Here is a 27,960-nt window from a genome sequence, read left to right on the forward strand (position 1 = left end):
AAGCCACCAATGATAGAGCATCCACAACTTCTGGCGGCAAGCTGTTCTATTGATTCATTCTTTTCACTGTCAGGAAATTTCTCCTTACTTCTAAGTTGGTTTTCTCCTTGATAAGTCTCCATTGCTTCTTGTCCTGCCTTCAAAGTGCTTTGGAGAATAGCTTGACTCCCTCTTCTTTGTGGCAACGCCTTAGATATTAGAACCCCGTTATCATGTTACTCCTAGTCCTTCTTTTCATTAAACTAGACATACCCAATTCCAGCAACTGTTTTTTATATGTTTTGGCTTCCAGTCCCCTAATCATTTTGTTTGCTCTTCTCTGATCTCTTTCTAGCGTCTCAACATCTTTTTTACATTGTGGTGATCAAAACTGGGTGCAGTATTCCAGGTGTGGTCTTACCATGGCATTATAAAGTGGAATTAATAATTGTTGCAGCATCCCCATGTTCATGTGATCAAAATTCTGACGCTTGTTAACTGACTCAAATTTATGATGATTGTAGTGTCCTGGGGGTCACTTTTTTTAGACCTTCTGACAAATTCAATGAGATAGCCAGGTTCTCTTAACAACCGTGCCACTAACTTAACAACTGTAGTGATTCATTTAACAAATGTGGTAAGAAAGGCCATAAAACGGGGCAAAACTCACTTAACAAATGACTTGCTTAGCAACAGAAACATTAGGTTCGATTGTGGTCATAAGTCGTGGACTACTTGTAATAGTTTGGCTGATTCCTCAGGAGCAGCAACCCCTTATTCTGCCCTCTAATGGGATGGAACTTGGAATAGAAGTGGTATTCAGCAGGTTCTGACCAGTTCTGGAGAACTGGTAGCAGAAATTTTGAGTAGTTCGCTGTAAAATCTCCATTCCCTCCCCACTCCAGGGGAAGGATACTGCAAAATTCCCATTTCCTTCCTATCAGCTGGGACTCGGGAGGCAGAGAATAGATGGGGGCAGGGCCAGTCAGAGGTGGTATTTACCGGTTTTCCGAAGTACTCAAAATTTTCGCTACCTGTTCTCCAGAACTGGTCGTAATCAGTAATGTGGATTTTGCAGTAACCTTCCCCTAAAGTGGGGAGGAAATGGAGATTTTACAGTATCCTTCCCCTGCCTCACCCACCAAGCCATGCCATGCCACGGCCTCCATGCCACGCCTACAGAATCAGTAGTAAAAAATTTTGAATCCCACCATTGGCTTGAATGCATTGTTGATTGAAGGTTTCAGCCCTTCTCGGAAGGTAGCCACCTGAAAAAGGACAAGTAGAGTCCTGTGACATTTTAACCAATGCCGAATATTGTCCATCATTGTCCCTCAACACAGAGCTTGGAGAAGAACTGTCTGAAAATGTTGGAAGAGGGCCTTCAGGAAGCACTATGAGATGTCAACTTTATCTGACTTCCTAGCCAATTAAGAGGAAACTCCTTCTGAAAAGGGCTTCTCGTTGTTTTGCACAATATTGGAGACCTCCTCAGTAGATCAGACTGGCACTTTAAGGGAGGGGAGAATATTCCTACCTGAGTTGGAAGCTCAACCGCTGTTAATCCTCTGGGATACAAAGAACCAAGGTTCCAGAAGACAGTGACAAGGCCATTATAAGTAGTCCTCAACTTACAACAGTTCATTTAGTGACCGCTCAAAGTTACAGTGGCACTGAAAAAAAGTAACATGACCATTTTTCATACTTAACGACCTTTGTAGCATCCCCATGATAGAGTGATCAAAATTAAAATGCTTGGCAACTGGTTCATATTTACAACCGTTACTGTGTCCCAAGATCATGTGATCCCCGTTGGTGACCTTATGACAAAATCAATGTAGAAGCCAGATTCACTTAACTCCTTCTGAAAAGAGTTTCTCGTTGTTTTGCTAATTTATCAACTGGAGTGGTTCATTTAACCACTGTGGCAAGAGATGTCGTAAAATGGGGCAAAACTCACTTAAAAAATATCTCATGTAACGAGAAATTTCGGGTTCAATTGTGGTCGTAAGTTGAGAACTACCTGTAATAGTTCCTTGTAAGAGCCAAGGAAGAGCCTTGGTGGCGCAGCAGACTAAAGTGCTATTAAGTAGCACCAGCCGCCTGCAATTACTGCAAGTTCCAATCTCACCAGGCTCAAGGTTGACTCAGCCTTTCATCCTTTCGAGGTAGGTAAAATGAGGACCTGGATTGTGGGGGCAATCAGCTGACTTTTCTTTGAAAAAAGAACACTGCTTGGGGGGGCCGAAAGCCCTACTAAGCAGGTATATACAAAAGTATGAAGGCTATTGCTTAACGCATTGTAAGCCACCCTGAGTCTCCGGAGAAGGGCGGCATATAAAAATTGAACCAATAAATAAGCAATAAACAATAAACTACCTGTATAATATCTACCAGTGGGGGAAAAAAAGGACTAACTTGCTATTAAACATCCTAACAATATTCTTGAACCTGCAATGCAATTCTAGCCTATTTCTATGGTAACTAGGGAATCAGTTTACCTTGCAGCCACAGCAACAATACACAGAAGCTGCTAACATTGGGTGAGAGGAAAACTGAAAAATGTGGAAGGACCAGGGATTAAATTCAGAAGGTTTCTCAGCCATGAATTAAAGCATCACCCAAAGCTTGACTCCAGATGTCTCAAGCAGATCCCAACCTATATCCCATGGAGTTATGTTGCTCTCAAATAATAGCAATAGCAATAGCACTTAAGACTTATATACCGCTTCACAGTGCTTTTACAGCCCTCTCTAAGCAGTTTACAGAATCAGCCTCTGGCCCCCAACAATCTGGGTCCTAATTTTACCAACCTCTGAAGGATGGAAGGCTGAGTCAACCATGAGCCGGTGGGACTTGAACTGCCAAACTGCTGGGAATCAACACTCAGCAGAAGTAGCCTGCAGTACTGCACTCTAACTGCTGCACCACCACAGCTCAAGGAAGACAGGGAAGACAACAAAAACTGTTTTTTCTACAGGTGGGACTTGTCCTTTGGAACAGCCTACAGGAAAGGGAAGATTCCTTTTTAAATGCACACAGTTACAAGACTTTCTCCAGTGGCAATATAAAAAGGACCAAATAAAAAATGAAAAGGAATTCATGAAGGAAAGAAATGGGGGTAAATTTAATCCTCAGGATTAAAGGGCATCAGAAGGACCCTTTCTCTCCTCTGAGGTGGATCCTCCTGAGTGACTCACCCTGAACAATGGCACCAAGGAGGGACCCTCCCCCTTTCTCTCCTACCTGGTCATTTAGGAACAAAGAGCCTTCAACTGCATGAAAGAGCCTTCAACTGCATTCATAGTGGAAGATTTACTAAAGCCAAGAGGTTACAAGATAGGAGGCTGCCAGATCTGAGGTTTGGGGGGGGGGTGAAGACTGCCCACTCACTTTCCTCTCTCCCAAGCCCTCCCCCACATTATCTCCCTGGTGTCCAATGAAATTCAAACAAATTGTTTTGGTAACAGTTCATGCTTGGTGGGCATGACCATTGTCTGCATTCCATTCCCATGCTTGAGGAGGCATTGGGAATGGTTTCTAGGCTCCCTCCCCTTGCTGGCACCCTCTCCCTCCCCCCAGGGTTCATAGCATTCTGGCATCAGCAAGGCAATAATGGGGCTATGCAGGATGGCTCATGGAATTCCTCCGGGGAATTCAGCAGCCATTTACAATGAAGTCTTCTGGACCTGACGCAGCACCAGAGAAAATTCCATGGGAAATCATCATAGAACACAGAATCCTAGGAATGGAAGAGACCTCTGAGGTTCTTCTAGTCCAACCCCCTGCTGAAGGCAAAAGATCTTATACCTTCTCCATCAAATGGTTGTCTGGTCTATTTTTGAAAACCTTCAGTGATTAGAATAGAATTCTTTATTGGCCAAGTGTGATTGGAAATCTATTGAATTTGTCTTTGGTGTATATGCTCTCAGTGTACATAAAAAAATACATTCATTAAGAATCATAAGATACAGCACTTAGTGATAGTCATAGGATACTAAATAAGCAATCAAATCATACTAGGAAACTAAATAAAACAATATAAATCATAAAGGTTATAGTTGTAAGTGAGAGGAGATAGGAAGGATGAGAAAAATAATAGTAATACAGTGTTAGTAAATAGTTTGATTGCTGTGGGAATTAGTTGTTTAGCAGAGTGATGGCACCCTCCTTATGTCTAGTTAGGGCACCCAAATTCCTGGAAGCAAGCTATTCCAGGAGAAAGTGGGCAGCAGCCATTTAAACCAGTCTTCTGGACTTGGAACAGCACCAGAGAAAATTCCTTGGGAAATGATCATAGAAGATAGAATCCTAGGATTGGAAGGGACCTCCGAGATCTTCTAGTCCAACCCTCTGCTCAAGGCAGGAGACTTTACCATGCAGGTCAAATGCTTGTCCAGACTATTTTTGAAAGCCTCCAGTGATTGTGGCACCCACAGCTCCGGGAGGCAAACTATTCCAGGAGAAACTGTTGACTGCAGGAACAATTTTATGGGAGACCCAAAAAACAGCATCTAAAAGTCACATTTCCAAGAACTTTCCCTCTCTCCCAGATCTACCCGAAGGGAAAGGAAAGTAGAAGCTGCTTACTGCCTTGCCTGCAGGGAAAGGCGGCTCTGCCCCTCGCCCTGACTCCGTTCCCCCAAGAGAGGTGCACAGGGCAGGATCTGTGCAACGCCTTCCTCGCAGTTCCTCCAGCGTCACTGCCTTCCCAGCACAGCCTGTAAGTTGCACCTTCCTCCTTCCACGAAAGGACCTACCGCCAGCAATTTAATGTGGAAAGCAGAGAATGCTTCTCCCTATAGAGATCCCTCCCTCTTCCCCCCTCCCTCCTCCTTCAGCTCCTGGCAAGAGGGTGCCCCCAGGTGGATCCTGTTTTAATCCTGGGAAGCAAAGGGGAGCGAACAGCCAAAATGATCGTGGGGATGAAATAGGTGTTAGGAGCTTGAGGGAGTAAAGTTTGGACGTTGTACTGATCTTTCCACATCATCATTGAGACTGTAGTCACTTTCCCAGCGGAAACCTCTTTTTGCAAAGAAAACCTGTTCTTTAAATAAAAAAACCAAACCCCTTTTGTGGCTGTCTCCAGTTTGAATCACAGAAGTTATCCCTGCCTACAGAAGGTTTCACTCTTGTTTTCTGCAGGTCCCATGTGCTTGACAATCGCTCTCTTCCCCTTTGTTGCAGTAAAAGGCAGCATCTGCCCCACCTGTGAATTTTGAATTGAAGCAGGATCGTGCATGGATAACACACCACCAGGAAATCCAAGCAGAAGTGGGACATCCAATTTCACACCCTGTCCATAAAAGGAAGACTTGCATGTAATCACCAAGAGACTAGAGCTCTACACATTTGTTTTTATCATGAAGCTATTTTTTTTCCACAAAAATGATCTAGCATGCCTTAGTAGCTTTACTAAAACCTAATGGCCCTTCCAGATGGAGAAGAGGTGAAGTCTCTTTAGAGATACTAAAATATTGAAGGTAGAATGAAATGCTATATTAACAATATGTCTATAGAGATTCTGAGTCATCCAGGTCATGGTTGTCCCAAAGGTGCATTTTCAATAGGCAACTGGAGTTTCTGGGGGTTTTTTTTGAAAAAGCTTCTTGGATGAGAAGTGAAACGTCTTCAAGAAAAACCAGAAAGTCTAGTTGCCTCTTGAAAAATCATCTTTGGGACAATGCTTAACTATTTAGCTACGTATTTTTGTCTACTCACCAGATGAGCTTCACCTCTACCACAATACCTATATTTTGATCGTTAATCAGACCCCAGGTTATCAAACTTACGGGTGGTGTCTGTTTATTATTTTAAATAATTTATATTTTGCGGAACTGAGGCGGAGTACCTAATGGTCCCTCTTGTTTTCCAAAGAACATCAGCCCTGCGAGATGGGTCAGACTGAGAGAGAATAACTAGCTCAAAGTCATCCAACCATCTATTTCTGTGCATAAATGGGGATCAGAGCCCCATGGTTGTACTTCTGAGGAAGAGTATGAGAGTCAGCTGCCACCAATTTTTTCCTCTGACATTATTGGAGAGGGCACAATCACAGAGTTTCAGTGGTCCAGATCAAAACTCAGATTTCATAGTCTCTGGATAATTCATTGGCTGATTAACATATATTTGAGGCTTCAGGAGGAACCAAATTCCGAGACTTGCAGATGGAGTCACGTACTCAGACATCAAAGGTTCCAGCCATTCTCGATCTCTCCAGCTATTCCAAGAGTTAAAGAGAGTGAGTGCTTCTCCCTAGAAAGGCCCTACTGAGGAGTGAGTGGCCCTTTCGGCCCTCTCCTTCACTGTCTTGGCAGACTCACCTCAGAAAAAATGGCCCTTTGGGCCTCTTGAAATCTTTAGAAAAGAAACATTGGAAGAGGCGGAGCTAAGATCTGCGTTTCTGAGGAGCAACTGAAAGAGAATGCTGTCCTCTTCTAGTAAAATGATGGTAGTGCTGAGGGATCCTGTCCCAAAGTCCTTTTCTAAGTGAGGACTCTCCAGTTCGAAGATGTTAACACTTTTCTTGTGGAACAGCCCCTGAAGGACTAGAGGTGACATGATAGCAGTGTTCCAATATATCAGGTGCTGCCACAAAGAAGAGAGAGTCACGCTATTCTCCAAAGCACCTGAAGGCAGAACAAAAAGCAATGGATGGAAACTAATCAAGGAGAGAAGCAACCTAAAATTAAGGAGAAATTTCCTAACAGTTAAAACAATTTATCAGCAGAACGACTTGTCAGCAAAAGTTGTGAAGGCTCTAATACTGGAAGTTTTTGGACAACCATTTGTCTGAAATGGTATAGGGTTGTAATAGAAGACTTGCCCTTCCAACTCTGCTTTCTATTCTATTCTTGATATGGGGTAATAAAAGTGTCTCTGGCACCTGGGAAGAAGCTTTGGGATAGCAAAATGGAGATCCTGAAGGGGAAAAAAAACCCCAATATTGAAAATATTGTATTCCAAATGGGAGTACTGGTCAAAGGACATTCAGTTTCAGAAAAAAAATTCCCTCAGAAATTGCAGAAGTATGTGGAAATTTAGAAGGCTGAGGGGAACCTTTCAAAAAAGCCAAGTATACGAAGGAGATGGCAGCTATGCGTTAAAGGAGAAATATAAAGCTATTTTAATATAAATAAATGGGAAGAGAAACAGGTGGTTCTTGAAGAGTTAGGAAGTTAGGAGTTAGGAAACAAGAGTTAGGAAACAAACAATTCTCAAAAATATGAAATACAAATAATGAAAAGGGTCTCCTGAGATAGTAAGAATTATCAGATGAAATAAAGGAGCAGAACTGACTGGAAAAAAAAGTTGAATTTTTGCTAGAAAAGACGCAACCAGTACCAATTATTGTGGGGGAGTAAAGCTTGAAGTTCTTTCTGTACTTGGAATGATATTTAAGAATCCTTTGAGGTTTCATTTCACCATTTCCAAAGTTACTCCTTTGTGTGGGATACCTTTCGCAAGAAACTGGTGCTACTGAAGCATTTTCCACATTCCATGCATGGAAACATTTCTCCTTTTATATATTATTTATTTGTATCTCACCTACATCTAAGTGTCACAGGTACATCCTTCAACTCTTAGGACTTTGGATTTTGACCAGTTGGAGGTAAACAGACAATTGCCATTTTAATTTTAGTAGTTGCGAATTATTTTTTAAATTTGCCACTTGTCATGGGGCTATTCTGGGTAGCAAATCCATACTACTTTAAAAAAAACATTTTGTCCATTACTGTGGGCAAAGGAATGGTCAGAACATCACAGCTGTGACATGTATATGTTGAACGGAGACCTATATCGTAAAGTTTTATAACAACACATGTTTTCCAATCTGTAGGAGACTCCAGTTCCAGTGATGATCTGTACAATGTGTTTGTCTTGAACAATGCCATTACTGTTCTATACAAAGGGAAAGATAGCATTAGTGAGTGCACAAATTACAAGTGATTTAGAATATTAAGCATCCTCAGGAATGCCGCGTTGTAATTGAAAGATGAGAGACAACAATGAACACAATTTGGGAAACCAGCTTTATGCTGATCAGGGAATGCACAAAATTTGATAGAAGTGAAACATGCCTAAGAATAAATGAATGTTTAACAAATGATTCAACCCTGAACAGGAAATGAGATTTTGTGGTCCAAAAAAGTCTGAGATTGTGCCTGGTATGCAATGCTCATTAAAGCACACCAAGGATGGATATAATGTTTATTTCTGGCCAAAAAGCCAGTACTCAGGAACCATATTAAGCACCCAATTCTCAAATCAACAGGTTTGTATTCTTGCAACAAGATACAAAGTAAAAAAAAAGTATTCAATTGCACAGCCTACAGCCAGTACACAATAAAGCATATAGAATGTGAGTAGAAAGATGCACTAATTACAATATTTTTCAGACTATAAGACGCTTGAATCATATTGAATATCGTCTACAGATTTGGCCAGCTCAAGGCCTATCGGAAAATAACAGTCATTGCATTTCCTTCCAGGGATTTCTGAATATTAAGTAGTTGATCAAAGTAGTGTCTCTTCCATATCCTAACTATGGACTGTTGCATTTTCAGAAAAGGAATTGGTCCATAAATTTGATGTGGGCATGTGCAAATCTGTATCTATGCATATGTAGCATTGTCAAAAGCCATACTCCAAAATAAGATAGACCCAGAGCAAAAAAATGTAAATAAAATTTAATATAATAAAATTTCATTGTCATTAAAATAAGGAAACAAATTAATTCCTATTTACATGCACCATTGTATCTCACACCCAAGCATGCCCTTTCCATCTTCAAGCGAAACAACAAAGACACGAAAGATTGGGGAAGGGGTAATTTTGCTGGAAATAGGGGAAAAATACAGGTTTAGAATCAAAGGTATATGTCTCAGAAGAGTGAATTGAGGAAGGGAGAAAAGGCCCACCTCAGACCTTAGAAAAATAGTTAACATTTTTGCAGGCAAGCAAGGATAAACCACAATCCTCCAAGCCCAGAGTTGGAATCAGGATTAAGGGCTGGCTAATGCTCATTCACAGCTATGTCTATAATCATTTATACCTCTAGCCCAGTCATATTCAATATAGATGTCTGCTCCCAAATACATTGTAAACCAGCATCCCCAACTCAACTCACAGATAATAATTAAGAAGCAAAAAAAAGTTTTGGATAATCTATATACTATTCAAAATCTCATCATAACTATTAACTGGGTGAATAGGGCTACCCAGTTGAACCAATACACTTCAAATGTATTTATTTATTCATAAATTTATAGGCTGCCCATTTTACCTCAAGGTTACGCTGCGTGGCTTAAGGGCTAACTTACAGAATGTGTCCATTCTGGGACCAATGACTCCCAAGGGAATGAAATTTGGAGAAATTATGATTACCTCATTGCTGCTGACTGCTGGTGTATTGCTGAGACAGTTTCCCACCTACTCTCACAATCCCTTGCACTCTCCCCTACTTGGGAGCAAGCACTTACCTGCCTGTTGGGAAGAGAAGGGAAAGGGGAGATTTCCAATGCTCCCTGCCAGATTCCCAGAAGGAAATTCAATGGAGAGGCTAGCAGGAAGTTGGAGTTCATGCCTGTTCCCGCAGCTTTTTTGCTCATCACTGGTCATTCTGTTCCTCTATTTAGGTAAGGAAATAGCAATAGCACTTAGACTTATATACCACTTCATTGTGCTTTACAGCCCTCTCTAAGCAGTTTACAGAGTCAATCTGGGCCCTCATTTTACCGACCTCAGAAGAATGAAAGGCTGAGTCATCAGTAAGGTGGTCAGGATCGAACTCCTGGCAGTTGGCAAAATTAGCCTGCAGTGCTGCATTCTAACCACTGCACTACCATGGCTCCAAAATGATGTTCCAACGGGGCATAGATTTTCAAATTATTTAATAAAAATTTAGTTATCCCAAATCTCTCACTGCAGATTTGACTGAATATAGTTGATTTATATTGTACCTACAACATAGACAAGACCTTAGCCTTCCTCTTGTAGTAACTTGAAGCTCTTCCAAAGCTTTCCTATCATCTTAATCTGGCCCATCCATTCTATTTCTTCTCTTCGCCTTCTTTCACTTTAACTCATTTTCTCTAATTAAATAATCCATTCCCTTTTAATGTTGGCATACTGATCAGAAATGGAATCACTTAAGTTCTTTCCATATTGCAGGTATGTACCGAGTTTTTCTTCCATGTAACTTCTTTTATCAGAACTTCACAACTCTGAAAGAAGTTCCTCATTTATTATATGCAGGCAGGTAGGTTCTTTGGCGTGGCACCAATTATAGAGAAGATGAGAGAAGGCTGGCTCCTCTGGTATAGACAAGTCCAGCACCTTTCACCATTGGCAAGACTGCCTACTAACCAGAAGTCAATGGCTGGCGACCTCGTATCCAAAACAGAAATGGCAAGACACCATCAACAAAGATATGCAAGCCACGGGCCTGTGCACTGGAGACGCAGTTGACCATGCAAAGTGGCATTCAGTGATCCGAAAAGTGGATCCTGTAGGAATATACTAGGAAGAAGAAGGTGAGTTCTTCTTTGTGTGGATCCTTTTATGAAAGGAGAGGGAAGTGTTGTGACTGAAACTCTTTCCACACTCCTGGCACTCATATGGTTTTTCTCCTGTGTGGATCCTCCTATGTGAACTGAGGGAACTGCTTGTATTGAAACTCTTTCCACAGTCCATGCAATGATATGGTTTCTCGCCAGAATGGATCCTCTTGTGTGATATCAGGGAACTGCTTGTATAAAAGCTCTTTTCACAATCTGTGCATTTATACAGCTTCTCCCCCGAGTGGATCTTCTTATGAGAACTAAGGTGGCTGCTTTTACTGAATTTCTTTCCACAATCCAGACATTGATATGGTTTCATCCCAGTATGGATCCTTTCATGGGAACTAAGGGAAGCACTTTGGCTGAAACTCTTCCCACATTCGGTGCACTTATATGGTTTCTCCCCGGTGTGGATCCTTTTATGGGCAGTGAGGGAACCACTGGTGGTGAAGCTCTTTCCACAGTCTGTGCATTTGTATGGCTTCTCCCCTGTGTGGATCCTTTTATGGCAGGACAGGTTTCTGTGTTGGCTGAAGCACTTTCCACACTCTGTACATCTATATGGCTTCTCTCCTGTGTGGATCCTTTCATGCGAAATAAGATCAGTACTCTTACGGAAGCTCTTTCCACACTCTGTGCATTTATATGGTTTCTCCCCTGTGTGGATCCTTTTATGGGAAATGAGTTCACTGCTTGTACTGAAGCTCTTTCCACAATCCATGCACTGATACGGTTTCATCCCTGTATGGATCCTTTCATGGGAAGTAAGAGAAGTGCTCTGGCTGAAACTCTTCCCACATTCCATGCATTTATATGGTTTTTCACCTGTGTGGATCCTTTGATGACTAGTAAGGTTATTGCTCCAACTGAAGCTTTTTCCGCACTCCATGCACTGATACGGCTTCTCGCCTGTGTGGATCCTTTTATGGGAAGTAAGATCACTCCTACTTATAAAGCACTTTCCACAATCTGTACATTGGTATGGTTTCTCCCCGGTGTGGATCCTTTCATGGGAAGTAAGACCACGTCTCATGGTAAAACTTTTTCCACACTCCAGGCATTTAAACGGTTTTTCTCCTGTATGGATCCTTTTATGGGAAATGAGATCACTGCTTTGACTGAACTCTTTTCCACAATCCATGCACTGATATGGTTTCATCCCCGTGTGGATCTTTTCATGAGAAGTAAGGGAAGTACTTTGGCTGAAACTCTTCCCACATTGCATGCATTTATATGGTTTTTCCCCCGTGTGAATCCTTTTATGGGCAGTAAGGGAACCAGTTGCGGTGAAGCTTTTTCCACAGTCTGTACATCTATATGGTTTCTCCCGTTTGTGGATCCATTTATGAGATGTAAAATCAATACTCATATTGAACCTCCTTCCACATTCCATCCTTTTATATTTCTTTCCTGCATGGGACTTTTTGTGCATAGTAAGATCAGTGCTTGTATAGAAACATTTTCTGCACTCTGTACACTTATAAGACTTCTCAACTCTATGGGTTGTTTTATGGGTGTTAAAAGTACTGCTGTCAGTAAAGCTTTTCCCACTGTCAGAATATTTATGTGATTTTGGTGTCTCAATGCTTTGATGTAAAGGAAGATCTAGATTCAAATCTTTTTTTCCATGTTCCCTGCATTCAACCTGCTTCTCTTTAGAATGGATTCTACTACATTCAGAGATGACTGATTTATTGCTGAATGTTTTCCTACCCTTTAAACAGCTTCTTTTTTCTTTGTGAGGTTGGATATTGAAGTTGCAATTTTCTCTATACTGAAAAATAGACGATTTTCCCTTCCTATTATTCAACCAGTTTTCTTCAGTCACATTTGGTTTCCTCCGATTTTGAAATATCCCTTTTGTAGTCTCAGTCCTTTCCAGTGAATTCACACCTGGTTCTTTATAATCTTCAGGCTCTTCCCTGTCATCTGTTTGGAAGGAAAATAGAGAAGAAAATTAAACATGAGTTGTTTAAGATGTAAAATGAAGTGCCATCACGTTATATTAGCCTCCTTTTTTATTTCAAAACTACTGTACCAAGATTTTCCCCTCTAAGCTAAATGGTGGTGGGAATATGTCTGAGACTTTGTTTACTGCATCTCTGATCCTTCCTGTTATCTCCAGAATGTTGGACTGCTACGAGCCACCTAAGATATGAGGTCCCACAGAGCTCCATTATTTTTACGCATTAGGGAAAGTAATTTGAGGTCAATTTGGGGAGTAGCATCTAGAGTTCTGGAGTGGAATATGATTAAATTCAATTTCAAATATGGAAGAAGACAAGTTGAAACTAAATCAGGAGAAAATGGAGGTGCTATTGCTACAAGTAAACTGTACTTAAATGGGATTTAGCATGTTTGAGATGAGTTGCCCTCCCTTGAAAAAATAGGTCTGCATTCCAGGTGTGTTCTTTCACCCTTAGCTTTCCCTGCACTGGTCATCAGCCACACAGATAACTTACTTGATTCAAATTAACATCTGTGAGAAAAACAGAGTGAGACTATCAGGATATCTTGTGCCTGATCCCCTCCCCCCACTCCCCAAGAGCAGAGATTGCTTTTATCTCTACTTAAGCACTTCACAGCATCTTCATTTTTCATTACTTTTTCTATTTTGTGTTCCCACCCGTTCTTCATTGCAGGAAAATGGCAATTTCTGCAGATACACAGTATCAATGCACCATTGTTGCTTCTATAACATGGCATTGTTTGTAATCAGTCTGTGCAATCTTCTTGCAGCAGCTAACTACCCTGTTTTCCCTAAAATAAGACATCCCCTGATAATAAGCCCAATCGGGCTTTGGAGTGCATGCACTAAAATCCCCCCCGAAAATAAGCCCTCCCCGAAAATATTTAAACGCATGTGCAGCCACTTCCCGCCATTTCCTCTGGTTTCCTCCATGTACCCTAAAATAATAAGACCTCCCCAAAAATAAGGCCAAGCGCTTATTTCGGGGTTCGAAAAAATATAAGACAGGGTCTTATTTTCAGGGAAACACGGTAGATTTTTTTTTTTTTGTAGAAGTGGCATTTGCTGTTGTTTTCGATTCTGCTTTTGTATGCATTTGTTCTGAAAGCTTGGTCTTGTGCAGTCAGAATTAGCCCCTCTTGTTTCTTTCTTCCATACATGCACAGTCTATTAGTGTGCAAAAACATCATTTGAAATGAAACTGCTGCTCATGTTTGAATGTACAGCCAAATATCCACTAGTTCGGACTGAGCAAATGTGCCACCCTTACTATCCATAGAGCAGGGCTGTCAAACTTGCGGCCTGCGGGCCAAATGCATCATGTGCTGGCCACATCCACTTTAGCAAAGGGGGAAAAAGTTGCAATACATCACATGACGACACCGTGATAATGTGACTTTGACCCCCCTGCCATAGAGGAAAAATTGAAAAAGCTGAATTAATTAAAATGCCCAATGGAAATTATACCAAGTAACCTGGCAGATGTTATTTTTTTCTCATGGCCTGATTGTTCAGTATTGTTGAGAGAGGAATCAATGCACTGACAAAAGTAGTGGTGATAGTGAGCCTCCTTGAAAAATTCCCCTCCCAGTCTAACACCACTGACCAGCAACTATGTTTTCCATTGAGCTATTCATCTTTTCACAAATTTTCTGATGTTTCTAGTCTCCCATTATTTATGGGCACTTGATTATCCAAATATGTGGCAGAGAATCAAATGCCTTCTTGTAATCAATCCTAATTTACTATTAAAGTTACTTATTTAGCAATAGCAATAACAACAGCATTTAGACTTATGTATTGCTTCACACTGCTTTGCGGCCCTTTCTAAGCGGTTTACAGAGTCAGCATATTGCCCCCAACAACCTGGGTCCTCATTTTACCGATCTCAGAAGGATGGAAGGCTGACTCAACCTTGAGTCAGTGAGACTCAAACTGCTGAACTGGTGGCAGTCGGCAGTCAGCAGAATTAGCCTGCAATACTGCATTCTAACCATTACACCAGCACGGCTCCTTATTTTGATTTATACAGCTGTCTGTATTACATACGTGACTCTGGACATGACTCACATATGGACATTTCTGTTCTCTCTACGAAAAGTACAGACCTTAATCGCTGAAAAACTGGTAAAAATATACCTTCTCCACATATTTCAATCCAGAGCAAAATGGATCCTTTACTCATGAAATCCACATTTTTAGCATCCCCCTCACCCCGAGAAATTAATAAGCTTCTTATCTCTCATCAGAATATACTTCTCCATTTATTTGAACCCAGAGTAAAACAAATCTCTTACCCATGGACTCCACATTCTTAGCATTTTCCAGCATGACCTCTCTGTACAGGGATTTTTGGTCAAAATCCAGCAGAGCCCACTCCTCCTCAGAGAAAAACACAGCTACATCTTCAAAGGACACAGGGATCTGTAGTACAAAAACACTCCTTATTAATGAACAATTCCAGAAAATATTAGCAATTTCCTTATTCTAATAGAAAATTTTCCACTCACTGGGAGCAACCTTATATTCATCTTGAGCCACTCCTAGGACAAGATGAGGGAGCAAAATGGATTCCAATACTTCCTGCAAGGTTGCTTATCAAGCAAGTATTTGGATGTTCCTATATGATATTTAATCAATGTCTTATCCAGTAGGACATACACAGTCTTCATCGAACAACTAGAAGAAGTTGTTGAGAGATATCCTCAAGAAGATGTTTGAGATGCTATGGATAGTACCAGAACTTTGAGAAGATGCTCTGAAAATTTATTTAGATGGGAGATATTAAATTGGCACTGGAAAAGAGACTCAGACCGCTTTGGAAAGAGTTGCATGTCCCTTGACTAAATAATGTTGCACTCTGAGACATGGGACCCTCCTACCTGAGTTGGAAGTACAGCCACTGTTTCTGCTCCACCACAAAGAGAAGACCTTTCCATTGGTATAATCACCATTGTTCCATTTTCTGATAAAAGCACAGGAAGTACATGTTTTAAAAACAGCTGGAGAAAAACTCTGCACACGGGGCTCAAGGTAATACAGTACACGAAACTCAGGAATATTAAGACTTCAGGTACTCCATAACTCATGAGGACACCAATACATCAAAATGAACCCCGTTTACCTGATGTTGACTTCTGAGATAGGTCCTCTTTGGGGATTCCCCCAAAGACTATTTGTTGAGGGAGATGTGATGCATCTCCTGATGCTTTAGTACCATGAGTGACCACCTCCATGAAATGCCGATGAATCTGAAATAGCAGTGAAGAGAACATTACTGCCCCTGCCCCAGCTTGTTATATGACCTTGGAAATAATCAGGATGAAGGGGGATGGAATCATTTGTCTATCAAGGATACATTTGATTAAAATCAACCTGATTACATTTAAGAATTCATTCATATTGTTATGATCTCACCTGCTGCTTTGGCTGAATTTTCTGCTCCACATGGCTCAGGAGGAAACCTTCGGCTAAGGTCACTTCCTGGGACTTGGACCCTGCTCCATGCATCCAGACACAGCTCTCCACCTCAGTGGGTGGGGTGTAGAGCTGCAGGATTACCATCTGAGCTTTCATGCGGCCCTCTTGTTTCCGCCACTGATCATAAAGATGATGGAGTTGGCTGCATATGACTTGGAGTCCCTCAGCTTCCTGGCAACAGAGCTCTCTGAAAGGGCAACACTGGGCAACACAACGTGTGGCTGCTTCTTCCAGAATGTTCTGCTTGATTCTTGCTGCTTGTCCAAACAAATCCAAAGGCTCCTCTGAATCTACAAGGCCACTTTTATTCATGGGAGCAGAATGGTAAGGAGAGCCACCTTCTGCCATCTTGGAGAATATTTCTCCTTTGAATGATTAGCTTCTATGGAAAGTACATTCAGTAATCCAGCAATCCAACACAACGGGAAGAACTTTCTTTCATTATTCAATTTGTTTAAAATTCACATTCATCCATCCACACATTTGATGACTGCAAGGCCTGCAAAGAATAGAAGCAAGGCAGGATAAGAAGCAACGGATGGAAACTAATCAAAGGAGAGAAGCAACCTCGAAATAGCAATTAGACTTATATAACACTTCACAGTGCTTAACAGCCCTCTCTAAGCGGTTTACAGAGTCAGCATATTGTTCCCAACAATCTGGGTCCTAAGGATAAATTTCCTGACCTAGAACAATTAATCAGTGGAACAAGAGCCTTGATAGTACAGTGGTTTAGTGCACCCTGTTATTAACACAGCTGCCTGCAATTTCTGCTGGTTCGAATCTCTCCAAGGCTCAAGGTTGACTCAGCCTTCCATCCTTTCTAAGGTAGGTGAAATGAGGACCCAGTTTGTGGGGGCAATAAGCTGACTTTGTATAAAATATACAAAAGAATGAAGGCTATTGCTTAACGCATTGTAAGCCGCCCTGAGTCTCCGGAGAAGGGCGGCATATAAATCAAATTAAAAAAAAAAAAAAAGTTGCCTCCAGAAATTGTGGGTGCTCCATCACTAGAAGTTTTAAAGAAGAGATTGGACCATTTGTCTGAAATAGTATAGGGTGCCCCTGCCTGAGCAAAGGGTTGGACTAGAAGGCCTCCAAGGTCCCTTCCAACTCTGTTATTCTGTCATTCAAACACAGCAGATTACAACTGCTAATGAAAATAGCTGCAAAGGGGTGGAAAATTTTATGAATGCAACATAAACAACTTCCACCACAGATAGACCTCACAAACAGCGTGCAGGTTAGAAATCTTGAAGTTTGTGGGCTTTAATCTTTTTACGACTATCTGCCCAAACTGCTACTTAGGCAGGACTCAGATATCTAGGGAATATTGACATGGGATGCAGATCAACCTGGTCCCTTGGACTTCTGCTGAAAGGAATACTTCCTTGTCTCCAAGTGGTAGGAAGGAGACCCCTTCCCAAGCCAGGAAACCCAGATCCTCGACCTGCAGATGCTCTCAGCAGACAACAAACCCTGAGCTTGCTGGGGTCCTCAGGAGGGAGCTTGTGCAGAATTCCATCTTTAACCCAGAATAGGCTCTTCTTGCAGAAGTAACCTTGCCGCACATATCATAAAAATGATGCAGGTGAAAAAGGAAGTATAGGAGGTGGGAAGGTTGGGAAGGTTTCCCTACAAGACCCCCCTTTCCAGATAAATCTATATGCTGTCCATCTCACCGATAAGAGATCCTCAGGAGAGAGCTGGTGCAGAACTGAATCTTTAACCCAGAAGAGGTTCTCTTTGCAGAGATGAGCGTCCTATGGACCCCCTAAAAGGGGTGCAAATGAGTAGCTGAAATCTTGGGGGTTTTCAAGAAGGACGCCTCTCCAGATCTGGAGACTGAGATCACCCAAGACTGGCTCGTCAGTTCACCAGAGCCCGTCAATTCCGCGGCTCCCCTGCGAGGAGGCCAGGAAAGAGGCGCGCTTTCCAAGCCCGGCAGCTGCGGGCTAGATAGGACTAGCGAAGGAAGGCCGAAGCCGTCTGCAGGATCGGTCCAGCGTTTGGACAGGACGCCGCTTCCTGGAAAAGCGGTCCTTCGGCGTGCAAACAGTCACTTCCTGCCCTCCCTTTGCAAGCATCGGGTGAGATGCTTCCCCGGAGCTTGCAAAAGCAATTCGCCTGAATCCAATGATTGTTTGCAGAGGGCGCCCTCTAGCGGGTCCTGCGTGCCAAGCCTGCGGAGCGATGGACGGAAAGTGAGCGAAGCCTTCCACGGTCCCTTCTAGCTCTATTCTGATTTTGATATAGGTATGCAGGAAGCTTGGGGGAACTTTCCAAAAAGCAAATGTAATGATAATAGGAGAAAAAGATTGTAATGGAAACCAAATACAGCTAGAAGTCAAAGGTAGATTCATAGGGCTTGTGGTTTATACAGGTAGTCCTTGATTTGCAACAGTTCTCTTAGTGATGGTTCAAAGTTACGACGACACTGAAAAAAGTGACATGACCATTTTTCACACTTATGACTAGTAGCATCCCCATGGTCATGTGATTTACATTGGGATGCTTAACAACCAACTCAGTTATGATGGTTGGCAGTGTCCCGGGGTCATGTGAACACTTTTTGCAAGCCAAATCAATGGGGAAACCAGATTCATTTAACAATCGTCTTGCTAATTTAATAACTGCAGTGATTCTCTTAACAAATGTGGCAAGAAAAGTCATAAAATGGGGCAAAACTCTCTTAACAAATTTCTCATTTAGGAACATAAATTTTGGGTTCAATTGTAGTCGTAAATTGAGGACTACCTGTATTTTTTATTAATTAAAAAATATAAAGAAATTGAAACAAAAAGTCAAAGGACAGACTCAATGGACCACTAGGTCTTTTTCTGCTATCAGTTTTCCATATTTCTATGTCTTTTAGTCTAGTCCCGTGATGGCGAACCTATGGCACACGTGCCACAGGTGGCACACGTAGCCATATCAGTGGGCACGCCAGCTTAGCTCTGGCACGCATGTGTGCGCCGGCCAGCTGATTTTCGGGCCTTCTAGGTCCACCAGAAGTAGGGAAACAGGCTGTTTCCTGCCTCCGGAGGGCCTGGGTGGAGTGGGGAAGGCCCGTTTTTCTTTCTCACCTGGCTCCAGATCCTCCCTATGCATCTGGGGAGGGCAAAAATAGCCTTCCCCACTCCCTCGGAGGCCCTTCGGAGGCCTGAAACGGCCCATTTCCCAACTCCTGGTGGGACAGGAAGTGACTTTTTTGCTTTCCCCAGCCTCCAGAGACTCCTAGAGAGGCTCTGGAGGCAGGGCACAGCAAAAAAGTCACTTCCTGTCCCACCGGGGGTTGGGAAATGGGCCATTTCAGGCTTCCAAGGGAGTGGGAAAGGCTGTTTTTGCCCTCCCAAGATGCATAGAGGATCTGGAGCCAGGTGAGAAAGAGAAACGGGCCTACCTAGCCATCATATGCCAGCACTGGGGAGAAGGGGGGGTTGCACTCACATGGGCAGGGCAGGGCACATAGAATTATGGGTGTGGGCATGCACGTGGACGAACCTCCCCCGCCCACCCCTCCTGGCACATGATGGCAAAAAGGTTAGCCATCACTGGTCTAGTCCAATCCCCTGGCCAAGGCAGGATTCCTTATACCATCTCGGACAAATGAAAGCCTCCAGCAACAGAACATCCACAACTTTGGATTTTAACCAGCGGCAGTTGAACAGACACTTGCCATTTTAATTTTGGTGATTGCAAATCCTCCATGCTGACTTTTTTTGCTTCTTTTGGCTATTACTGTGGGGAAAGGAATTACCGTAACAGACATCTTTTCCTGGTGTAATGGTCAGAACAGCACAGCTTGTCACATGTACATTGGATGGAGATCTACTGTATATTATAAAACATTGTAACATTGCATGTCTTCCAATATCTATAGGAGACTCCAGTTCCAATGATGATCTTTACAATGCGTCTGTCTTGGCAGTTAGAACCATGATTGGCCATGGTTGTTCTTGTATGCAAAAGAAAAATAGCAGATATTTGAATATTCAATACATATCAATCACTCTGGTCCCTTTTGCAATAAGGAACATTTAGGCAAACAAGCAAAAAAAAAAAAAAAAGTCCCATAAATCAGTGGCCCCTAACCTTTTGGGCACCAGGGACCAGTTCCATGGAGAGAGGTTTTTCCGTAGACCGGAGGAGGCATGGTTTTGCATGCTAACTGCATCCCGTAGATGGGGCTTCGCTTATTTGTGTGGCCCGGTTTCTGGCTATCTCATAACTTTTTTAAGGAAAAAAAGATAAGCAAATATGCTGCTTTGTTTTTATATGTATCTAATATTCACTTTTATAGAAAGATCAATGCTTGTTCATTTGCAAAAAAAACAAAACAAAAACCCACACAACTACATAAAAACCAGTAAATTTATTTTTCTTTAATGGATTTCTATGGCCATCTATCTCACATGCGTGACTGCATAGCTAACATTGTGAAAAATAATGTATATAAAATAATGAATACACATATACATATAAATATAGGCAAATCTAAACCATTATTAAAGATAGAAATACTATTGAATGAAATTTTAAATCTTGGAGACGGAATACATGCAGTTTTCTCAGCAGGGTTATGGTTAATAATGGACATGGTAAAAGCACACTTTTCTCTCTATTCTAAATCTTCTAATCAACTTTAATTAGATGATCCTTGAAACCTAAAGTTTTGCACATGTAGGAGTGGCAGAATCTGGGTGTGGAATTAAGAGATCAGCTTAGAATTCCTATGTAGCCACAAGCAGACTAAATTCAACCCCCTTGAATTCGCTTGTCCCTTAGCTAGATACAAGATGATGCTATTAGTTGAGAAGATAAATGTACAACTAATGCTTAGTACTTGTTTGTAGTTAGATAATGGGCAACGGAATTCAAGGTTTGGACTTAGTCCACGTGGGGCTACATAGGAATTCTAGTCCAATTCCTCTTTTAACTCCACCCACAAGTTCTGCCACACATTGTAAAGAACCTGGGTGATTTATTTTGTTAGTTTTTGCTTGAGGGTGCCAAACACAAATATAATCAAGCCACTAATCTTTTTGATGGCTGCTTTTGAACTTTCCCTCATCTCCTTTATATCATTTTTCAAATGGGAAAATCAGAACTATACACAATATTCATATACTGTAGAAGGGAATAACAGTTGCAGCTGTTTTACTTCCATTCTTTTCCTACTGATCCCTAATGTGGATTTTATTTTTTCTCATCTGCCACATACTGAGTCAATAGCTTCACTGGGGTCTCCATTATAACCTAATCCTCGCTTAATTACAGTTCACTATTCAATAAAGTGTATGTCAAATTAAGAAGCTATGCCCAAATACACATCACGTTTAATGTTCTTCAAGAGAACTACATTGTCCACTGAATTGGTTGTTCTGTCTGTTTAAAGCGATTCCTCTCAAATTCCTCACACTTTACTTTTCGATATTTCAGTATCATGTACAGGTTTGGCCAATGTGTGGCATTTTCTCCCAATGGTTTTGGGGTATTGTGGTTGACTGAAGTAGAGTCTCTTACTGGTAGATATCCAATTACTGTCCTGTCAATAAATGTCACGTCAGTCACATATCTGAAGGACTGTCAAAATCATGCTTCAGAAAGGAACAGGTCAAGAATAAAAATAATGTAAATAAAATTTAATAAAATTCCATTGCCATTAAAATAAGGAAGCAGACTGGTTCTTGTTTACCATTATGTCTTACACCCAAACATGCTTTTTCCAGCTTCCAAATGGAACAAGAAAAATATGAGAAATTGGTGAAGGGACAGTTTTATTAGAAAAGGAAGAGGAAAGAATGTAGAAACTAATTGGACTAGAGGTGTATGAAGAAGAGATAAGTAGATAGTAGAAGAAAAGAGAGCTAACTCTACTATAAGCCTTAGAGAAACAGTTAAATTTCAGATAAACAAGTGTCTCCTTATAAAAATCTGGTTTAATAAAAATTTGGGCATACTGCAATAAGGTTATATTTGAGGCATATGCTTAGTTAGACACCATCAAGTCCATCTATATCAGGGCTGTCAAACTCAATTTCATTGAGGGCCGCATCAGGGTTGTGTTTGACCTTGGGTGCCGTGGCCAGCTCAATGTCACTCGTGTCGGGGGTGCCTGTGGTGGCCCAAGCGCTCTGCCAGTGAAAACGGGCTCCCAAGCTGTTTTCGGCTGCGACCCTCTGCCAGAAAAAACAGAGCTTGGGAGGGCTGCGGGCAGAGGTACCATGGGCTGGTCCTTTGCTGTTTCCAGGGTGGCCTCATGGGCCAGATCTAAGCACCCCGGAGGTCAGATCCAGCTCCCAGGCTTTGAGTTTGACACCCCTGATCTATACCATACCTATCACACAATCTTGGCCTCACTGTAATAAATTGAAACTTTTCTAAAACGTTCCTGTAATTGTCTTCATCCATGTTACCCCTTCTCTTCTTCCTTCCTTCCCTATCATTCAATTATAATTCATTCCATTTCTATTTTGACACTGTAATCAGAAATGGAACCACATTAAGTTCTTTCCACACTGCGTACATCTGTAGGGCCTCTCCTCTTTGTGGCTCCTTTTATCAGACATTCATTATTCTGAATGAAACTCCTTCCATATTATATGCTGGCAGGTGGGTTCTCTCTTACGTGGATCCTTTTATGAAAAGAGAGGGAAGTATTGTGGCTGAAACTCTTTCCACACTCCTGACACTGATACGGTTTCTCTCCCGTGTGGATCCTCCTATGCGAATTAAGGGAACTGCTTGTAATGAAACTTTTTCCACAGTCCATGCAATGATATGGTTTCTCGCCAGAGTGGATCCTCTTATGTGATATCAGGGAACTGCTTGTATGAAAGCTCTTTTCACACTCAGTGCATTTATACAGCTTCTCCCCTGAGTGGATTTTCTTATGAGAACTAAGATGACTGCTTTGACTGAAGGTCTTTCCACAATCCAGGCATTGATATGGTTTCATCCCAGTATGGATCCTTTCATGGGAACTAAGGGAAGCACTTTGGCTGAAACTCTTCCCACATTCGGTGCACTTATATGGTTTCTCCCCCGTGTGGATCCTTTTATGGGCAGTGAGGGAACCACTGGTGGTGAAGCTCTTTCCACAGTCTGTGCATTTGTATGGCTTCTCCCCTGTGTGGATCCTTTTATGGCAGGTAAACTGACTGCTTTGAGTAAAGCACTTTCCACATTCCATGCATTTATAGGGCTTCTCTCCAGTATGGAATCTCTTATGAGAAGTAAAGGAACTCAAGTCTCTAAAACTCCTTCCACAGTCCATGCACTGATAGGGTTTTTCCCCCGTGTGGATCCTTTTATGGGAAATGAGCTCACTGCTTGTACTGAATCTCTTTCCACACTCCATGCACTGATATGGTTTCATCCCTGTATGGATCCTTTCGTGGGAAGTAAGGGAAGTGCTTTGACTGAAACTCTTTCCACACTCCATGCACTTATACGGTTTCTCCCCTGTGTGAATTCTTTTATGTGAAGTAAGGTTACTGCTCCAACTGAAGCTTTTTCCACACTCGGTGCATTGATACGGTTTCTCGCCTGTGTGGATCCTTTTATGGGAAGTCAGATCACTCCTACTTACAAAGCACTTTTCACACTCCATGCATTGGTATGGTTTCTCCCCTGTGTGGATCCTTTCATGGGAAGTAAGACCACGTCTCATGGTAAAGCTTTTTCCACAGTCCATGCATTTAAATGGTTTCTCCCCCGTGTGGATCCTTTTATGGGAAATGAGATCACTACTTGTACCGAATCCCTTTTCACACTGCAAGCATTGGAATGGTTTCATCCCCGTGTGGATCTTTTCATGAGAAGTAAGGGAAGCACTTTGGCTGAAACTCTTCCCACATTCCATGCACTTAAATGGTTTCTCTCCCGTGTGATTCCTTTTATGGGCAGTAAGAGAACCACTTGTGGTGAAGCTCTTTCCACACTCCGTACATTTATACGGTTTCTCTCCTGTGTGGACCCTTTTATGGGAAGTAAGTTGACTGTTTTGACTAAAGCTCTTTCCACACTCCATACATTTGTATGGTTTCTCCCCTGTATGGAACCTTTTATGGGAAGTAAAGGAACTCATGTCTCTGAAGTTCTTTGTGCACTCCATGCATTGATAAGGCTTTTCCCCTGTATGGATCCTTTTATGGGAGGTAAGGTTACTACTCCAACTGAAGCCTTTTCCACACTCCGAGCATTGGTATGGTTTTCCTCCCGGGTGGCTCCTCTTATGGGAAGTAAGATCACTTCTGCTTACAAAGGTCTTTCCACATTCCATGCATTTATATGCTTTCTCCCTTGTGTGAATTCTTTCATGGGAAATAAGACCACGTCTCATTGTAAAGTTTTTTCCACACTTCATGCATTTAAATGGTTTCTCCCCTGTGTGGATCCTCTTATGGGCGATGAGATCACTCCTTGTACAAAATCGCTTTCTACCCGCCAAGTGTTGATATGGTTTCATCCCTGTATGGATCGGTTCATGGGAATTAGGCGAAGCACTCTGGCTGAAATTCTCCCCACATTCCATGCACTTGTGTTGTTTATCTCCCATGTGGATCCTTTTATGTGCACTAAGGGAACTACTTGTGGTGAGGCTCTTTCCACAGTTTGTGCATCTAAGTGGCTTATCCTCTGTGTGGATACTTGTATGTGAAGTAAGATCAATACTTGTATAGAACCTCTTTCCACAATCCATGCATTTATAAGGTTTCTTTCCTGGATAGGACTTTTTGTGCACAATATGATCATTGCTTGTATAAAAACTTGTTCTGCGTTCTCTGCTTTTACATGACTTCTGCACTCTATGAACCGTTTTCTGGGAGTTAAAAGTGCTGCTCTCATTAACGTTTTTCCCACTGTCTGAACATTTATGTGATTTTGGTATCTCAACGTTTTGATGTAAAGTAAGATAGAGATTCAAATTATTATTTTTTCCATATTCCTTGCATTCAAGCTGCTTCTCTTTAGTGCAGATACTGCTATATTCATGGACATCTGATTTATGGATGGACATTTTTTCAGCTTTTAAACAGCTTCCTTTTTCTTTGTGATGTTGCATATGGAAGGTGCAATTTTCTCCATACTTAAAATTAGAGGATTTCTCCATCCTATTGTTCAACTGGTTTTCAGTCATGTTCGGCTCCTCCTGATTTTGCAATAACCCTTCTCTAGTTTCAGTTCGTTTCAAAGAATTCACGCCTGATTCCTTATAATTCTCTGGTTTCTGCCTGTCAACTGTTTGGAAGAAAAAGAAATTCATCAGCTGTTTAAGGTACAAAGTGAAAGTGCCATCACATTATATTAGCTATATATTTATTTCAATACGGCTGTACTAGGTGGTAGGAATACGACTGGGGGCTCAAACCTCTTCCTTTTAATAATTTTGGAGTATTAATGAGATTTAAAGATGGCTGGGAGGAACTGGTTTACCTGTGTACGGTTAAAGAGTAGGCTATTTTTTGTGATGTTTCATGATTATCTGGATTGGATAGTTTTTCTTTCAGAAATATGCAATGGTGTAATGGATTAATCTTTTGATATCTAAACAAGGGGTTATTATGGTAATGTTTAATAGTTGTTAAGAGAGATGAGGGGAACCTAGATTAAATGGAAAGGATATATTACATTACATTATATATTGTTAGGGTTTTTTGGTTAATTTTCACTACATCTTTGTTTAATAAGGCTATCTGAAAATTTAGAGAAGACTTTATAGAAAACAGGGTAAGTTATGGAATGAAAAGGTATTGGGCTTTATTTTAATAGTCAGTGATATATTGTTAATCTTGATTAATATTAATTGGAGATGAAAAGAGAAGACTCTTTCTTAGCGGGGGGGGTGTTGCACTTTCTAATTTTTTTCTTTTATGTATTTTTGTGTCAGGTTTTGTATTATTTATTTAACATAGTCCTTAATAAAATTATGCTGTGATTATTTTGATTTATATAGCCACCCATCTCACATACATGACTCTAGGTCTGTGATGGTGAACCTATGGCATGTGTGCCACAGGTGGCACTGTGGAGCCATATCTGCGGGCACACGAGCTGTTGCTCTAGTGCGCCAGCCAACTGATTTTCAACTTGCCCCGCCCATGCCACCCCTCCCCTCCCAGGTATCTCCACGTGGCCTGTTATGGATGACAGGTAAGTATAGGGCTCGCATGGAGGCTATGGGAGGGCGTTTTCTGCCTCCGGAGGGCCTCCAGTGGGGGGTATTGGAGGGCATTTTCGCCTTCCCCAGGCTCTAAGAAAGCCTCTGGAGCCTGGGGAGGGTGAAAAATGGGCCTTCCGGTTCCACCGGAAGTTGGGAAACGGGCTGTTTCTGGCCTCCAGAGGGTCTCGGGGGGGGGGGGGGGATGAGGGAGGCTGTTTTCAACCCAGGCTCTAAGAAAGCCTCTGGAGCCTGGGGAGGGCCCAAAACAAGGCGTGGGGGGGGTTGTGCACGTATGCATGGGGCAGCGCGGGGCGGAGCATGGGGGGCATTGAATTATGGGTGTGGGCACACATGCGCATGACCCCCCCAAGCTCCCCCTGCTTTTGGCATGCAACGGCAAAAAGGTTAGCCATTATTGCTCTAGGTGCAATGCCCATAAAGTCATATCAGTTCTCTCCAGCTAAAGTACAGACCTGAATATCCTCCAAGAAATTGATAAGCTGCTTAGCTCTCATCAGAATATACCTTCCCCACCAATTTCAACCCAGAACAAAAGGGATCCCTTACCCATGGACTCCACATTCTTAGCATTTTCCAGCATGACCTCTCTGTACAGGGATTTTTGGTTAAAATCCAGCAAAGCCCACTCCTCCTCAGAGAAAAACACAGTTACATCTTCAAAGGACACCGGAACCTAAAGGACAATAGCAATCCTTGTTAATGTGCAATTCCAAAAAATATTTGCAAATTCTAATTTAAAAAAATATCCCACTTGTTGGGAACATCTCTTATATTCTTTTTGATCAATTCCTGAGGCACATTCATTAAGCGACTATTGGGATATTCCTATATGACACTTTCATGTCTTATGTTGCCCAGTAGGTGATACAAGTCTTCATTGAACAACCAGATCAAGATATTGGGAGATGTTCTCAAGAAGAAGCTTGATTTGCTTGAATATATGGATGCTATCAGAACACTGGGAAGATGCTTACGCTCTGATGAACTGTTAGCTGGGAGATATTAAATTGGCTCTGAAAAAGTGATTCAGACCACTGCGGAGAGCGTTGCATGTTCCTTGAATAAGTTACGTTGCACTTTGGGAGGTGGGATCCTCCTACCTGAGTTGGAAGTACAACCATTGTTTCTGCACCACCACAAAGAGGAGACCTTTCCATTGGTGCAATCCCCATTGCTCCATTTTCTGAGAATGAGATAAAAGCAGAGGAAGTACGTGTATTAAAAACAGTCGGAAGAAAAATTTTGCACACGGGGCTAAGGTATTCTTGTAACAGGAACTCAGGAATATAAAGACTTCAGGCAATGTATACTTCTGAGCAGTAGTGAAATTCAAATTTTTTTACTACCGGTTCTGTGAGTGTGGCTTGGTGGGCGTGGCAGGGGAAGGATACTGCAAAATCTCCATTCCCACCCCCACTCCTGGGGGAAGGATACTGTAAAATCTCCATTCCCACTGCACTCCAGGAGAAGGATACTGCAAAATCCCCATTCCCTCCCCACTCCTGGGGGAAGGATACTGTAAAATCTTCATTCATTCCCCACTCCTGGGGGAAGGATATTGCAAAATCTCCATTCCTACCCCACTCTGGGGCCAGCCAGAGGTGGTATTTGCTGGTTCTCTGAACTACTCAAAATTTCCGCTACCGATTCTCCAGAACCTGCTAGATTTCACCCCTGCTTCTGAGGACTCCAATGCATCAAAAGGAACCCTCTTTTACCTGATGAAGTCTCCTGAGATGGGTCCTCCTGGGAAATCTCCCCAAAGACAATTTCTTGAGGGA

General features: G+C 42.0%; 1 protein-coding gene across 2 annotated transcripts; it reads right to left on the reverse strand.

The window, feature by feature from the left end:
- Positions 1-8,683: 8,683 nt before the first annotated feature.
- Positions 8,684-27,322, reverse strand: LOC139311747 (zinc finger protein 721-like). Of its 2 annotated transcripts, XM_070936242.1 has the most exons (4): positions 27,280-27,322; positions 26,726-26,852; positions 22,651-25,236; positions 8,684-11,819 (listed from the first exon to the last, which is right to left on the reverse strand). In XM_070936242.1, the coding sequence occupies exons 1-4, from the start codon at positions 27,298-27,300 to the stop codon at positions 10,501-10,503; spliced, it is 4,053 nt and encodes a 1,350-aa protein (XP_070792343.1). In that variant the 5' UTR covers positions 27,301-27,322; the 3' UTR covers positions 8,684-10,500. The 2 variants fall into 2 exon arrangements, with proteins under 2 accessions (XP_070792343.1, XP_070792342.1); XM_070936241.1 differs by lacking the exons at positions 22,651-25,236; positions 26,726-26,852; positions 27,280-27,322 and adding exons at positions 14,808-14,934; positions 15,393-15,464 and having other exon boundaries at positions 8,684-12,470.
- Positions 27,323-27,960: the final 638 nt, after the last annotated feature.

The sequence above is a fragment of the Pituophis catenifer genome, unplaced genomic scaffold, assembly GCF_029215685.1.
Source record: "Pituophis catenifer annectens isolate HBS135680 unplaced genomic scaffold, rPitCat1.0.hap2 SCAF_2, whole genome shotgun sequence".
Classification (NCBI taxonomy): Eukaryota; Metazoa; Chordata; class Lepidosauria; order Squamata; family Colubridae; genus Pituophis; species Pituophis catenifer.